Here is an 18,261-nt window from a genome sequence, read left to right as displayed (position 1 = left end):
CACTACGCTATTGCCCGTTTTCTCTTAGAGTCAAACAAGTATTTTCATTTCCCTACAACGTGGCATCATCTTTAACCTTTGTACTAAATAAGGCCTGGTATCAAGACAAAGGAGCAACTATAAACCTGTCTTTCATTTTCCCCAAGTTTTATTACATAATATTAATACATTCCCTTTTATAAATAAGTTTTGAAGCATTCTGACATACTTGAAAGTCAAAGAAAACAAAATATTAAAAGTTATTTACAAGTTATTTCTCTTTAGAATTTTATCAATTATTAGTAACTCATTTCAGGTTCCTGTTGAGACAGTCATCTATACCTAGCTAAGACAGAGTCTTGTATGACACTGTATTCAACAAAGAAATATCCAGGAATGGTATACGGCAGGATTGAAGCATAGTAATAAAGAAGCATGTGAGGACACAGTTCCAACTTTCTAAGGGGATATTTGGCTTTAAGTTTCCCTTCTCATGTGAAAATAAACCTTTATAGCAAATATATGTTTATCTAACTAGAAAGAAATTATTACTTAACAATTTAATTTTTATTTTTCATTGAATATTGACATTAAATAAATACAGTTTAATATAAAAGACACTACTATCAAAAATGACTATATATATATATAAAACAAAAGTTGTAAGATGCAGGTTATTTTCTATAATCTTGAGCTATCAAATACTACTCTTGTTGAGTCTTTATTCCTTCTTCTCTGCCTTATAATTATCCTCTCATAGTTACAAAAAATAAACAGAGAAGAAAAACCAAGAATTGTAAATATGGCTATACCATAAGTGGCATTAGAAACAAAAAACTATTTATAGAAACACCCTAAAAACACAATATAAATCCCCACATTCAAGTCTACTTGACAAAAAAAGCCCAAAGAATATAAAATTTGGTTTTTGCTCTTTGTTTTTTCTTGGGGATGAGAGGGGACTAAGCTCTCTCCCCAAGCTTCGAGACTAAGCCAGAGAAGAGAAATCAGGAGGAGATGCAATACCCTTTGTACATTACACAAAACTTACCCACTGGAAGGATCTAAGGCAATAGCTCTAGGTTGATCCAACTCTTGCCAAAATAAAACTTTTCGTAAAGATCCATCTAGATTAGAAACTTCAATCCGATTAGTTTCAGAATCTGTCCAGTACAATTTTTCTCCAAGCCAATCGCATGCCAGCCCATCAGGAGACAATAATCCAGAAACGACAACATTCTGTACGCTCTCAGTTTTGTTAAACTCTGTTCGTTTAATGGCTTCTTCGCTGACATCACTCCAGTATATCAAGCCATGACCAAACACAAAGTCCACCGCAGCTGCATCCTCCAAGCCCCCAACTACAATCGTAGCATTCTCTTTGCCATTTGTAGCATCAACCAATCGTAAGTCCCGTCTGTTTGCATAAAGCAACAAAGGGGCCGCTAGAATAAAAAAAGAAAAATATGTAAGTAAATGAAAGGAAATGTATTGGTTCTCATAAATGAGTTCAAATCAGAATCAGGAAACAAATACTATCAAAAAAGAGTAAATAAATCTATAGAAGATGGTCTTAAAATCTTTTCACAAATGAAATAATATATTTGCAGCATTTTAAATACAGAAAGTTGCAAAAGAAAATATTAATTCTACCAGGGCAGTCTTGTTAAAATGGTCTGTCAGATGAAATTAAAAAGTTTGGCCATACCAAAAAATGGGCAAGAATATGGAGTTACAGGAATGCTCATACTCTGCTAGGGCAATGTGAAATGGTACAGCCACCTTAGAACACAGTTTGGCAGTTTCTTCTTTTTTTGTTTTTCTAGACATGGTCAAGTTTTTTATAAATATTTTATTTATTTATTTTTAGAGAGAGAGGAGAAGGGAAAAAGAGTGGGAGGAAACCATCAATGTGAGAAACACTGGTGCCTCTCATCTTCACCCAACATGGGACTGAACCCCACCCAGGCAAGTGCCATGACCAGGACTGGAACCAAAGACCCTGAGCTTTGCAGAACACCTAACCAACTGAACCACCACCATTCAGGGCAGTTTGGCAGTTTGTTAAAGGTTTAAACATACAACCTACCTAAGAAATAAAACCATATTCAATCCCAAGACTGTACATAAATGTTCATAGCAGCTCATCTGTAATAACCCAAACTGGAATCAACCTAAACATCATCAACAAACAATGGATGAATGAATTGTGATATATTCATATAATAAAAGTAATAAACTATTTGTACAACTTACTATGGGTGAATCACAAAATAATTACGTACAATGAAAGAAGTCAGACAATATATGAATATATATTGCATGACTCCATCTATATAAATTTTAGAAAATTCAAGTTATTGTGACGAAAAGCAGATCAGTGGTTGTCTGGAAATAGGAGGAAGGTTGAAAAAGAATGGAAGGCAGGGATTATAAAGGGGCATAAGGAACTTTTGCAGATGATGGCTACAATTATAGTGGCTATGATGATGGTTCCAGAGATGTATACATGTCAAAACTTACTACATTTTATACTTTACACATGCAATTTATTGTACAGCAATTTTATCTCAATAAACCATTAACATAGTCTGGCAGAGATAGTTCTTAATACAACTATTTTATTCTCTTTTATATTATTATTATTTTTTAAAGATTTTGTTTATTTATTTTTAGAGATGAGGGGAAGAGAGGGAGAAAGAGAGGGAGAGAACATCAGTGTGTGGTTGTCTCTCAAGTACCTCTACCAGGGACCTCGCCACAACCCAGGCATGTGCCCTGACTGGAAATCGAACCAGCAACCCTTTGCCTGCCCTCAATCCACTGAGCTACACCACCCAGGGGCTATTCTCTTTTATATATTATTAGAATGACCTTTGAGTAAGACCTAATACCAAAACTAAATATAAAGCTTATCCTAAATAATATTTAACTTTGAGAAAGCTGAAGCTACTATTATGACTGCAGTAGTACAAATTTTATGGTTTTGTTTTTTTTAAAGTATCTGTTCCAAGTTTCAGACATTTACTTTCCTGGTATCAATGGAAATTAAAGATCTAGAGCACCACTATACAACAGAACTTTCTGTGATGACAGAAAGGTTCTCTTCACTATGCAATGCAGGAGCCACTGGCCACATGAGGCTATGGAGCACTTAAAATGTGACTAGTGTGACTAAGATACTTAATTTTTAATTTCATTTAATCTTAATTCATTAAAATTTAAACAGACAAGTGGTCATATAGCATGGGCTGAGGTGAAGAACACGAAGAGGCAGCAAAAATATGACCAGTTATGATGCAATAATTAACATGATCTTCTCTCACAATTCCTTACTAAACGTTTAAAATGTGTCATCCAAAGCCAAGACAAGTATCATTTAAAAGCAACCACTCCCTCTTTTTTAAAACATTTCAAGGAAAAAGGACACATGGACAACAAGGTGGTGACTGCTGAGGGAGGGAGGTATAAGGGGACTAAATGGTAATGGAAAAAATAAAATAAAGATTAAATTTTTAAAAAGAAATTTATTTCAAAAACAAAGGGGTCAAGAAAGAGTACTGTTTAAGCCATCTTAGACTCTGGACTCTGGAATCTGGACTCTGTCTGCCAAAAGAGTTATGAAGTCCCATTATTTTCATCTGTAAGTACAACAAATATGAACTTCCCTTCTAAGCTTAAATCCAATTTTCTTAGTCAAAAACTAATGAGTAGACCATTTTTTAAAAAGTGACAATGAGTCCTTTATGTTATTCTATGTATTTACTGCTGCTATTCGCAAATTAATAAATGTCCCTCACAGTTTCACTTTTAACTCATTTCAGGCTTTCATACATAGTACTGATTTATCAGTCCCTACACTGCATTATCTTACAATGCGCATCATAACATGGGCCAATTATAAAAATCAGAAAAAAGTCCCTATCAGTTAAGGGGTAGAATGCTAAATGCTGCACAGGGCTAAGAAATAACCCCAGTGCACTTACAACTTAAAATCCAAGAGAAGTAATAATCTAGTATTTATTGGGAACCTTTTTTTATGGCACAATTCTTGGAAAACTGCGTGCCAAATTTGTATATGGCATTATGTAGCAGTTAAATGTCTTCTATGACTTTTAAATCAAATGTGAACATTCTACTAAACACCTTGCCTACAAAATGCAAGAAACTTTCTGGTCATTTATGGCCCTTACTCAATGTACACGGAGAAAAAAGTTGTTCCTGTTTAAGTTAGTAGTACTGGTTATAATTAAGGATTACTAAAAGACTGTATGTAAACCTACACATATTAAAAGGCAATCACAACCCTGACCGGTAATGGCTCAGTTGGTTGAGTGCCACCCAGCAAAGCAAAAGGTCACCAGTTTGATCCCCAGTGAGGGCACATGTGTTTTCTCTCCCTCTTTTCCTCCCCCTTCTCCACTGACTAAAATAAAATAAATAAAATCTAAAAAAAAAGCAATCCCAGAGTTCATCCTAACTACTGTTCTGCTACTTGAATATTTCTACAATACTGTCACTAATGTCTATTCAGTATTGAGATAGCTAAAAGGTGTAATTCAATCTGCAGTACTATCTTTGTAAGTTTAATTTTTATTGTATTTTTCCATTGCCATTTATCCTCCTTATACCCACTTTCACCTCCACACATCTATTCCCTCCAGCAACATTGTTTTAATCTACTAAAGAGATACACTGGACCCACAGACACTTGCCCCTAGTTATAGCACATATGCACTCAGTATCTTCCAATCCAAAGAAGTTAGTTCTGACTTCTTAACACCCAAATAACCCAAACAGCCACCATTGTCTATTTAGTGGAACCTACCTGGGTATGTAGGAATCTTTATTTTCCTTTATTAACTTCCTAACAAACTTTCACTAGTAGCCTTTCTAAATTTTTTTCTGCATTCCTAAAGACAACTTTCATGCTTTGAATCATTCATTCTCAGATCACCCGACATAATCAGTAACGCAGGAAACAAGGTAAATGTCTTCCATCCTGAACATCTTTATTAAATAAACTTCTCAAAAATCTTTCTGTATCCCACCAATCCTCCTTTAACTTGTCCTCAAGTGTCAAATGACAAGCTGTCTTTCCTCCTTTCTAAGATTAAGCAATACTTTTGGTTCAGCCTCCCTACCTCTACTCTGCAACTCTGCTCTTATCAACTGTTTTCTATGTCTTGTATCTTTGACGGCCCCTGCCAGGTGCCTGCTATCAAAAAAACTTTGTTTTGCGTTGGCTGGTGTGGCTCAGTGAATTGAGCACCAGCCTGCAAACCAAAGGGCCGGCAGTTGATTCCCAGTCAGGGCACACGCCTGGATTGTGGACCAGGTCCCCAGTGGAGGCTGCGTGAAAGGAAAGCACACATTGATGTTTCTCTCTCTCTTTCACCCTCCCTTTCCCTCTGCCTAAAAAATAATAAAATCTTAAAAACAAACAAACAACAAAAAACTTTGTTTTGATGACCCTAACCTTGCTATCACTAGTAGCATAATTTTATTTCTCCTAACCACAAAACTTACATATTGGTATACATTTCATACCACCATCCATTAGCTATTAACCCTTAGCCTAACTTCCTATCCATCACTCAACTGTCTCTGCTTTCTCCAAGTCTTCATAACCAAATCCAGTGGCCAAATCTAATTTCTGACCTTTCTGCAGCATTCAATATGAGTATGTTGTATCCTTACCTATGTACAGTATACTATTATTCTTGTTTTACTGGTCATACTTTGTCTGCCTTTTAGTTTCGAATCTTCCAACTCCCAAATATAGGTATCCCCAAGATTCTCTGTTGTTACTCAAATAAGAGAATATAGAAAATTATTCAAGTTCACCAGGTCAACAAGCAACTCTATTCATGTAATTTTCAAATCATCATCTCCAGTTCTGTACCTGTAACTTCTTGTTGGCCATCACTTCCTGCCATTAATTTAAAATTCACTACCTTCACCCAATACCCCCCCCAAAAAAATCCCTCAAGGGTCAATGATACCACAATTTTCCTTTCATTAGTCTACCTTAGAGCAGTCTTTGACACCTCCCTTCCCACCCACCCCCAGTCTGCTAATTACTGCCGTGTGTTGATTCTTCTTTAACATGTCCTTAAATCTGCCTCTTCCATTTTTAGAACCACTATCCTACTCTAGATCTTCATGACCTTATACCTAATCTACCCTAATGTAAGTGATCTCAACACACTTCCTTCCCTTTTCTACTTCCAATACTTCAACTCTATCCAACTCAAAAAGCTTTCTGATAAGATTTGCCTAAAATAAAAAGCCTCGATACCTTAGGTGACTGTACCTATGACTCTACCTTACCTATTACAGTCTCTCCATCATACAAACTGGTTCAAAACTGGTTTTGAACACATCGTATTCCATTGCTCCAGTGTATTCATCTTCCTGCCCACTCCATACTTTTCTCTCATTATTCTAGCAAGCAATCCTTCATGGCCAGATTCAAATCTTATCTATTCCATGAATCTTTCCAATTGCCTTGGCTTTCCTCCTTTGAGCCCGTAGGTTCTTTACCACATTTCTGATATAACCATTTTTAAAAGTATTTCCTAGCCCTGGCTGGCGTAGCTCAGTGGATTGAGCGCGGGCTGGGAACCAAAGTGTCCCAGGTTCGATTCCCAGCCAGGGTACATTCCTGGGTTGCAGGCCATAACTCCCAGCAACCGCACATTGATGTTTCTCTCTCTCTCTCTCCCTCCCTTCCCTCTCTAAAAATAAATAAATAAATAAATAAAATCTTAAAAAAAAATGATCAAAAAAAAAAAGTATTTCCTATTTCAACTAGGATCTACGCCCTTGGAAAAAAAAAAAAAAAAAAAAAAAAAACAAAAAAAACAAAAAAAACAAAAAAAAAAAACAAAAACAAAAAAATAAAAAAAAAAAAAAGTATTTCCAAACAAAATACCACAACAGAAGCCACATTTATAACTAATTTTATCCCCAATCCCTCGAGCAGTTCACTGAAGAATAATATGGTAAGCATTAACTAAAATTAAAAAGAAATTCCCAGAACCTGATCTAAAATTATTGTCAAAAGCCCAAAAGGATTATACATTAAGTACTGGCTGAGTACTCACAAATACCCATTACTTACCCACTAAATTGGTTTGACCAAAGTTAGTCAGGCTTCTCTCTTCCCCACAGACTCCTAAAATTTGGCTAGCTCTAAGCTCAAACAAGCCAATGAAGAACTCTTAATCCTTTCTTAAGGATTCGTTCTGAGTATCACCTGACCACTGAAAAAGATATCTGTTAAACGGCCCTTGTCCTGTCATCTGCTAACCCTCACCTGCCTGTCCCACTCTCCCACAAAGATCCTGCGGGCACTATTCACTTCTACTAAGAGAAAAGCCTTCTTTGTGTTTGATTTTCAAATACCTGCATATCTCGTGGCCAGAGCATTCTCCCTAATGCAGTAGTCTTTTCGAATAAAACCTCTCCCTAAGTAAGGATTTATTTTTAAAATCTCTATGGTGACTGACTTGGATGCGGACTGGGCTTCACCTATGGATCCGCACCATTCCCACCTCAATAATGTCACTTTGTGAGTCAATTAAACTCCTCTCCTGCTCAGGAGGGACCGTTCCTTAAGCTTAACTCATAAAACAGTGCTCCATCTTGTCTACAGCAACATGGTAAGGAGTTACTTTGATATTTTCAAGCAAAGTAACTTTTTTTTTTGCCAAGTAGAGAATCACACCCTGACTAAAGTGAGAATAATCCCAGCTCTTCTGTGAGGTCTCTTCTATTTTCCCTTGACTCCTCACACAGGAATAGTCCTCTTCCCCGGTCCTTTAAATTCTTGTCTCTGACTTAATTATCTAATCCCACAGATAACGCTCACTCTAGTGGGCGCCCTCCCTCTTCTTCTTCCACTGACTGCGCACTTCACCTTTACAGAACTACTTCAAGTTCAGTATCTTCAAAACTGGCAAAATTTTTCTAAAGACAATTTAGAACTTCAGTGTCCTCCTTGGGAAACTCGGAAACTTCCAAAACTGTTTTAGGGAAAACCTCTCCTTTCCATCACTCTCTGCTATTTCCTCCATTTTACCACCCATGACCTTCCTGTCAGCTCCTGTGAATCCTTAATCTATCCTCTTTTAATACCCAGCCTCCACTATCCCTATATCCACCCATCAGACCTTTCCCTTCTTACCTAACTCCTCATCTGCCTGTAGTGATTTGAGCTTTAAGACTCCCTTTTCTTCCTTTTCCCCACTAGGGACTCATTAAGAGCTCAGGGACCTGAATTTAAGAAAAAGAAAAAAATTGGAAACAGGCTAAATCTTTTATCTACTCAAATGAGCTTTAGACACACCCAGACAGTCCTTGGTCTCTCTTTGTTCCCTCACTGAAAATTTAGTCCACAACCTCCATAAGACTATCCATCAAAGCAAAGATTATCTTAAAGGTGTCTTCCACAAACATCATTGAGTACACTTCAGCACTAATTGACTGAGCAGGAAACACAATTAAGATAAGAAAGGAAAAAAATAAAGGTAAAGAAAGTGAGCTGTAAATTTCAAACTGAAGCTGTAAGCTCTCTACCTTTGTCTATATGTATGTTTTCATATGTTATGTATATAAAATATTTTCCTATCTCTAGGCAGCATTCCTAGTGTAAGAGGGTGAAGCCAGGGGGGCCCAAAAAGAAGGATTTGTAATGAGGTCCAGAACTCAGGGTGTCCAGGAAATATTAAAAATATAGCATGTCCTCACCCCCACAAGTCTGAACTGGGAGATGGGACACATGGAGCACAGCCATTGAGAACTGTTTTGCATAGCAACAGTTTTGCAGAAAACCTCTAGAACAGTTACTTAACATATCTATAACCTTTAACTGGTCTCACAGGTATGTTAAATAGCTGTGGCCATGCTTTGAGCCAGGGAGATGGGAGTGACTTCCACAGGATATAACTGGGAGGCAACTCTCCCTGGCTGGTAAGGCCTGCGTAAGAGCTTGGAGATGATTGGCTCCACACCACAGGGCGATGCCTGCCCGGACTTACTATGGCAGCCCAGAAAAGCTGGAAAATACAGGAATGCTAGCAGGTGGGAATGCTGACAGGTGTAGCCGACTGTGAGAGGAGTCAGAAATGGGGCTGCAGAGGAAGACTAGAGTAGGGATTTAAACCCAGATGCGGCAGCCATGAAAGGAAGAACCATGCAGCTTAGAATGCCAGAAAGCAAGATGTAGCAGCAATGCAGAGCTTTCTTAGCAGTTTGGAAGAATGCAAGGGAGATGCTGCAGGAAAGAAAGGGGTGAAAGGACTCCTGGCTAGTGGGCCATGAGGAGGTGCCATGTGGTTTTGGATTAAGAACTGGAGATTCCGGTGACATAGCCAATGGTGCTGGGAACCGAAGGAGGCCTGCCAGCCAAGCAGATTACTGGGAAGAACCAGGGGCTGCCTGAGCCACGGACTCTTTTTTTCCTATAGGTCCCTGACGTTTACTGATAGAATAACTAGCATAATTTGTAGTTAGCATAATTCTGACAAACTTTATTTCAACAGTAATAAGCAAACATAGAAACAGTTCCCAAAATCTTTTACTAACTTAAAAACTCACACTTATTCTAAGTTAATTCACAGATAGTCATTAAATACCTAGGTTATTTCAAAGTAAGATAGAACACTGAAACATATAAGCATTCCAATTTTATACAGTTTTTTGCCTCTTGTTTTATGGCACCAAAGCTAAATATAGTTGAGTCTATTAATGAACATACTCATTTCTCCAACATTGAGAAGATGTACTATCAGAAAGTATAGGCTATAAAAAGTTGTAAGATGTGTATATTCATATGCTCGGTCAGTCTATTGGCGTGTGACAGTTCACAACTATCTACCTCATAGTTTTCTCTGCAAAATAGTCGATACTGTAATTGTAAGTTCTAATTTTATGTAGAGACTCTACTAGAAGAAATAATTACAGAAAAGAACAACCTGTATGCAAAGTATGTAGGATGTGTTTTTAATTAAAAAACACACACACAAACAGTCCTAAAGTAAAATGACTAATTCCTCCAGAGTGAGAAGAGGAAAATGTAGGACAAAACTTTAATGAATATAGAAAGCTATAAAGAGTTCATGAAAAAGGAATTTTGTTTGTTGTGATAACAGCCAGCTAAAATTCAATAGGCTTATTTGTAAGATTTCCAAAAAGCACTTGAGTATCAAACATTACACTGATGTAAAATAAAATTTGGTTTGCTATTAAAATAACAAAATTTTCTTGGGTTATTGGTCTGCTCTTAACAAAGCTTATAAAAGATTTTCTTTCTTGCCTTCTGAGTAATCTCCTTGTAAGACAAAATACATTATCAGAATTTCCTGTGCTTGATGTTGACTTTATTATGTCTTAATAACAGTCAACAACAGTCAACAAACTGTCTATGACAGATGTCCCATATGATTATAATGGAACTAAATTAAATCCTGACCGGTATGGTTCAGCTGGTTGGAGCGCAGTCCCATACAACAAAAGGTTGCAAGTTCAATTCCCAGGCACAGCACATGCCTAGGTTGTGGGTTCAGTCCCTCACCGAGGTGCTTAGGAGAGGCAACCAACCCATGTTTCTCTCTCACACAGATGTTTCTCTCCCTCTCTATTCTCCCTCCCCCTCTCTTTAAAATCAGTATGTTCTCAGGTGAGGATTTATACACACACACACACACACATATAGACATATACACACACACATATATATATATAACAGAGCTGAGTAATTTCTATCACTTAGTGATATCAAAGCCATCATAACATCATACTACAATGCATTACATGTTTGTGGTGTGCTGGTATAAACATATCTACAGCCCTGCTAGTCATATAAAAGTATAGCACATACAATCATGTACAGCACGTAATACTACATAACGATAAAAAATGACTGTTAATGGCTTATGTTTTTACTATACTATACTTTTTATTATTTTAGACTGGACCTGTCTACTTATTTTAAAAAAAGCTGGCTATACAACAGGATGCTGAGTTATACAAGCAGCAGCCTCATACATGGTTTACCATGTCTTGATTGTATCATTTCCTCTTGTGATTGATTTAATCTCACGTTATTTTGAACAACATGCTATACAGACTTACAGACTAGGAGCAATAGGCTATACCACAGCAATTTTCAACCTTTTTCATCTCAGGGAACACATAAACTAATTACTAAAATTCTACAACACACCAAAATATAATTTTTACCAATCTGACAAAAATTAGGTGTAATTTTGATTCATTCATATCAGACAGCTATTTTGTGTTGGCTGCTGTCATTTTTTATTTGACAATCTAAAGGAAAAGAGGTCAGTGCCCCTGACTACATAGTCAGGTAATGCATTTTTTAAAAAATTCTTGCAGCACACCAGTTGAAAGTCCCTGGGCTATCCATTTAGCTAGGTGTGAAGTAGGCTGTACCATCTAGGTTTGCGTAAGTACACTCTATGATGTTGACACAATGGAATATCTCCTAATGATGCATTTCTCAAACATATCCCCATCGTTAAGCAGAGCGTGACTGTACTTAAATAAACAAAGTCTTCTCATATCCTTTTGAAAGATAGGTAAGGTTCTTTACCATCATGTTCCTCCCTATGTAAACTTTTAAAAAAAGATTCTGACAGTTTGGTTACCTAAGTAGCCATGTACTTTTTTCTCATCAAACTATAATAATATTTAATCAAGTTTTCAAAACCTCTTGACTTGTGACATTCTGTCTTTTCAAAATCAAATCCAAAATAATGTCTTTTGCACCTACAATTGTCTCTGAAATATCCCAGGGGTCCCTGAGGTTCACAAAGATTTATTCTTTCACTTGGTAAAAAGAGGGTGTTAAAAACTAGTTAGGTTTATTTGATCATCTTAAGATTTACATGGGAAGCACTGTCAAATCAGAAGAGATGTTATCCTCCCCTAGGTTAAATCTGGTATGGGTAAATATTAATATGATTATTTCAGAAACTATATAGTAGTTCCTAGAAATTTATCAATACTCTCACTGTCCATATGTTTCTAATTATCACGAGTCCCAGCGCTGCTCTGCCTAATATTAGACCACAGTATAGTATCACAAGTCATAATTCAGTTATGCCTTTTATAACTTCAATGATATTTTTATGTTAACATGGTCACAATTTGACTTAATTTGAATACAGTATATTTTAAATGAGCCAATGGTTCTCACTGGGGATTCACATCCCTTAGCTCTAAGGGAATTTTATTATAGATATGTTTAGGACTAATTCCAGACTCACTATTCTTTAAAACAAGGGTGAATCACTATATTTTATCTAAAACTGCTTTGATTTGATCTAGATTCTACGTCACGAAAACCAAACTTCCTTGTCAATTGTAATTTTGTATAAAAATGTCCCATCAGATCTTTCAATTTTGTAAATTATCACTAATAAGTTAATCATCTCCATGTTTAAGTCTTCTGTCATCTATTGGCAGTTTTTTGCTTTATTCTGATGATTTCTTGAAAGGACTTACATATGAGCTACATGTCAACAAAAAAAAGGACCACTGAAAATAACTATACCAGGTACTCGGGCACAAGCTTCTGATGGCCTCACTGAAATATCTTTGAGGCTATACCAGTGGACTGACTCAGGATTTCAAAAAAAGCTATAAGAAAAACAGATAGATGGACTCATGAGACTGATAACCCACATCCAAGCAGAACAAAATTAATTACATAGGACTGAATAAACTGATGAAGGATGATTCTGAGTTTGGTTTAAAAATATTGCTGATGCTTTAATGTCCTGGTTTTGGGGGGGTTTTTTGTTGTTGTTTTTGATATAAGGAACCTCCTCTTTTCTTACGCTATCTATAACTTATTAACAATTTAAGCAAAATATGCTTCTGTGAACAGAAATAAAACACTTATCTTTTCTCTCCCTGACTCCTCCATAATTCAAAGATTCTTTTGAGTATTTATATTTTCATGGCAGTACAGTTATTTGCATAAGTTCAATAAGAGTCTGTCCTAGTTGGAAACACTGGTTATGCAACCAAAGTTTGATTGGAAGGGCATATTTGAAAGTGGTGCTCATTTAATCAAATATAACCAGACACCTTTAAGGAGCTATGGTTAACTTTACAAAGCCAATGCTTACTTACAGTCCCAATGGGAAAATTGGACAGGCACCCAGCTTAGACTTCCCAGCCTTACAGGTGAAATAAACAAGGTCACTTCTGGGCAGGCCCAAGAACCCTAAGATATTTTGCGAACCTAAAGAATTCACCCAAATTGATAGATAGTGCAAGTGAAACCTGATGGGTGAATTCTAGCTTCGCTTCCTGGTTTCAAAAGGCCTTTTAAAAGTCCAACCCAAGATTCCTTATAAAAACTTTCAGCAAAGCAAACGTTAAAGACCTACCTCTACATAAATAATCAGGCCAATCTAATGAGACAAACTTTTGCAATTGTGAAGTTATTTTATCCCATTGTGGTCTAAATGTTTTTGTTCATTCCCTATCAAATTCATATTCATATTGAATATGAATATGAAATTCATATTGAAATCCTACCCCTCCTGTGATAGTATTAGGAGGTAGGATCTTTGGTAGGTGATTAGGATTAGATAAAGAGGGTGGAATCCTCATGAATAGGATTAGTATCCTTTTGAGAGTTAAGAAAGAGCTTGCATCCTCTCTCTGCTCTCCACCTTGTGAGGATACAGAGAGCTCAAAACAGAAGTGGGTCCTCACTAGAACCTGGCCATTCTCGCACCCTGATCTTAGACTTCCAGATGTAAGAAATAAATTTCTATTATTTATAAGCCACCTAGTCTATACTATTTTTGTTATAGCAGCAATATATCCCTAATAATAACAACACTTTTTAAACAGTTTTTGTTTTAAACAACAGGGAGACTGACCTAGTGCTCACAACTGCCCATTACCTATCCACTGACTTGGCTTGACCAAACTTTAGTCAGCCTTTTCTCCCCTAAACTTTGGCTTGCTGTAAGTTTAAGCTAGTACATATAGAACGTATTCCCTTAACAGTTCATTTCAAACATAAGATGGCCACAGGAAATAAAAGATTCCAGTTAAGTATCCTGACACGCAATCTGCTCACCCCTACCAACTTGGCACACTCTTCTACAAAATTCCTACTAGCCCTGCTTACCCTTCTCTATAAAAGGAGTCTTTTTGTGTTTGATTTTGAGATGCCTAGATCTGGCGTTCAGAGCATTTTCCCTACTGCAATAATCCTTTTGAATAAAAGTCTCTCCTTACCTAAATCCAGATGTTTTTATTTAACAGTGCTATGACAAGACACCTATTTGCAAACTCCAAAATTACACTAACATTTATTTTCCTCTATCAAAAGTGACTGGTATTGTCCTTGCAAGTGTGGCTTGGTTGGAGCATTGTCCTGTAACTAAAATGTCACTGTTCGATTCCTGGTCAGGTCACATACTCAGGTTGCGGATTCCAACCCTAGTAGGGGCAAGTACAAGAAGGTACAAGAAGTACAAGAAACATCAACCAATTGATGTTTCTCTCCTCCCTCCCCAAAGCAATGAAAATACAGTATCCTCGGGTGAGGAGAAAAACAAAAAGGAAAAAAGTAGTATCATCTTCAAAACCATAGTAAGACCCACATAAAATTAGGTACATTGAGAAAGCACTGCACATAAAATTACTGTCCAGACCAGCAATCTGGCCTTAGGTTAGCCATTAGCCAGTCATCTTTCTAATTTATAAAATGAGTAAGTTAGGCCAGGTAATTTCTAATATACCTTCTGTCCTAGGTATGAATTTGGTAAAAAGGTTTAATGGGGGCAGGGCTATTCATAAGTCAATACACAGAAATGAGATGCTGGTGAACTATAGAGTGCTTCTCCAGCAGAAAAACAGGAACATTTTTTAAGCCTATTTCTATAACTTCAAAAACAGATTTAAAAAATAATTTCTCAAGATAAAAGTTTCAATAATTTCAATGATCGAACACACACTCATTCAAAAGTACTTCATATATCCACACAATGGAGTATTATTCAGTCATAAAAGTGAATAAAGTATTGATGCATGCTATAACATGGATGAACCTTGAAAACATTATGCAAAGTGAAAGTAGCCAGATACAAAAAGCTACATATGGTATGATTCCATTTATATGAAATGTTCAGAATAGGTAAATCCATAGAGACAGAAAGTAGATTAGTGGTTACCAGAGACTGGGGACAAGGGGAAATGGGAAGTGACTGCTAAGGGGCATTGAGTTTCTGTTGGAGGTGATGAAAATGTTCTGGAATTAGACAGTGGTGATGGTTGTATAACCTTGCGAATATACTAAAACCAAAGAACTGGACACTTTAATATGAACTTTATGGCATGTGAATTATGTATTTTTTAAAAAACTGGATTAGAAATGTACTTGAACACATTATTATATCACCAATGCAATATTAATATACTAACACCAGAAAATGTTACATAATCCACATTTCAAATTCAACCTCAGTTATAAACATGATTTATTTCTATTAGTATGATTAGTTGTGCTTTAAAAAAACTTTATAGTAGTTACAAATTTATAACTTAAGATTGTATAAATACCACAAAAATTCACATCTTTTTACAGTGCTTTAAATATAAAACTTGAATACCTAATATATGCAAAGCTCTGGTCCATCGTGGTATATGAAGGAAAAAAAATCCATTCTTGAAACACTTTTTAACCTAACAAAGGGCTGTTGTCTTCAGCTGGCATAAATCAAGAAACTGTTACAAAGAAATACCATATAATATGTAGCTAAGAGTTCACCTTAATGAGTTCAGCTGTTAGCTTTCTCAGACTTGCGAAATACAGTTGATATATGGACACACATAAATTACACCTCCAATAAAGCTGGCCAATAAGGAGGAAGATTCTTATCCCTAAATCCTTTACTTGACAAGGCTTTGGTCCAGGAATGATAAGTGATGACTAACCAAGGCCATTAGAGAAAATGGTCTCCTGATCAAACATACATTACTTGATAAAGGTACAGTTTTCCAATATTTGGGTGACTACTTTCTTGAAAGACAGGACTACTGTTGACCACATTCACCTCTGCATTTTTTTTTTTTTACCAAGAATCTGATCGCCCTGGCTGGTGTAGCTCAGTGGATTGAGCGCGGGCTGCGAACCAGGCATTGCAGGTTCAATTCCCAGTCAGGGCACATGCCTAGGTTGCAGGCCATAACCTCCAGCAACCACACATTGATGTCTCTCTCTCTCTGTCTCTCTCTCTCTCTCCCCCCCTCCCCCCCTTTCCCTCTAAAATAAATAAATAAATAAATCTTTTTAAAAATCTGATCAATAACTTTAGGCTTACTGTCAATGAATAACTTAAAATTTCACTTTTTTTTGCCTGAAAATATGATTTTATTTCACATCTCCAATCTCTGGCCTTTCCAAGCAAGATATAACAGAAACAAAAAAGAGCAAGTCATATCACAGCTACCAGGATCACAGCACTGAGCACCAGCAATTTTCACCACATGGAGCCCAGGCACATTTTAGTATTTCCCAGTCCCATATCTGAATGTCGTGCACCTTTTGTGAGGCTAACACAAGCTTGAAAAACGAAGTGTATCCTAGTATCAGGCAACACTGTTTTCTTTGAATTAATGATGAATTACATTTAAAATGAATAATTTCAAGGATAAGCATCCTAATCCTAGGTTGCCCAGTACATGTATTTAACTAAATGTCAAAATTATTCACATAGAGAAGTGTTCTCTTCATTAAGATGGACTCATTTTACAGAAGATACACAAATGGTGAAACAAATGGTGAAACATGCAATACAGGAACTCAATATAACCTTTACCTATCCTTATAGAGAAAAGTCCATCAACTGAATAACTTTAATTATAAACAAATAATAAAATTTCTCAATTAGACAGTGGTTTGATAAAATTATTTTGCCTACACAGAGTTACAATCCTTTAGAATGTAAAAAAAAATTTAGTAGGTAGTGGTCATCTTGTTTATATAAAACAAAATAGAAAATATCAGAAGAGTCAAAAAGGTTAAAAAGCCACTGACCTAAAATTATTGACTACCTAAAACAGTGCTTGACACTTAAATATTTTCCTGAGAATATTTCTTTCAATTTAACCATGTTAATAATAGCAACCAATTATCTGAAGTCTACTCTTGACTGTGCACTGTCCTATCCATTTACAAATATTATTTCATTGATTCCCACAATCATCTTGTAATGTATTCCTACCTGACAGTAGAGGAAACTAAAGCTAAGTAATTTGTCCAAGGTTACATGAAGTAATAGAAGATTTGAACTTGGTTTGTTTGTCAACAAAGCCCATACATTTCTAACATAGTGTACCCCTTTATAATCTTCTCTGAATATATAAGTTTGCAATAAAATTTCTATGATGGAAACGGATTTTCTCATAGTTACCTGTGGCCTAAACAGAACTGTAACCTGTGCTGTTTTTCTATTATGTTCAAATTTTAAGTTCACATAAATGGTTTCCATTTATATACCTCTCTACAGAATCTTTTTTGATAGTCAAAAAAAAGTCATTTCTGATAACCAAAGCATGCATAACTATACGAAAACAGTATTTCAGTTGAGCAAATAGAAAAACCTCCAATTAAAGCAAAACAAAAACAAAAACAAAAAACTGAACCAGGGGAACTGTATATGACACTGTCATCAAGTATCAATTCACATGAATCAACCCAATGCCTGAAGAGTTATCTAGTCAAGGTTCCCTTCAAATGTGTTGCTTGGAACAGAGTCAGCAGAATGTTAAAAGAATGTGAAAAAAAGTCATTGTCAAGTTTGAGAAATAGTGGGTTAAACAAAGTTATTAAGTTGGTCTTTCTGCCTGGGGATGTTTGAGTCCTTAATGTGCAAATATAAATTATGATCTCCAAAAGAAAGTTCCATTATCCTAATAAAGATAAGGTGTACAGAAATTAAGTGACTTATCTAAGGTCACACAGCTAACTAATGGCAAACTTAGAATGAGAATCTAATTCTTTTGATTCCCACTCCAAAATTTATTCTACCTCCCCAAGACTATGTCATACCTAGTAATATTGTTTTTTAAAGGTTTTATTTTTTTATTTTTAGAGAGAGGTGAAGGGAGGGAGAAAGACAGAGAAATATCAATGTGTGGTTGCCTCTCACGTAGCCCCCACTGGGGACCTGACCTGCAATCCAGGCATGTGCCCTGACTGGGAACTGAACTGGCAACCCTTTG

At 36.2% G+C, this 18,261-nt stretch overlaps 1 protein-coding gene across 1 annotated transcript in view; it reads right to left on the bottom strand.

Annotated features, from left to right (window-relative positions):
- LRP6 (LDL receptor related protein 6) overlaps positions 1–18,261 on the bottom strand; it is a 138,837-nt gene that overhangs the window by 116,242 nt on the left and 4,334 nt on the right. The window contains exon 2 of the mRNA XM_028533098.2: positions 1,031–1,424. Coding sequence (XP_028388899.1) covers positions 1,031–1,424 — 394 coding nt within the window. The remainder of the gene's footprint in view (positions 1–1,030; positions 1,425–18,261) is intronic.

Source organism: Phyllostomus discolor, chromosome 2, assembly GCF_004126475.2.
Source record: "Phyllostomus discolor isolate MPI-MPIP mPhyDis1 chromosome 2, mPhyDis1.pri.v3, whole genome shotgun sequence".
Classification (NCBI taxonomy): Eukaryota; Metazoa; Chordata; class Mammalia; order Chiroptera; family Phyllostomidae; genus Phyllostomus; species Phyllostomus discolor.
The sequence above is the reverse complement of the archived record's forward strand: the minus strand, read 5'-3'. Positions and strand labels throughout refer to the sequence as shown.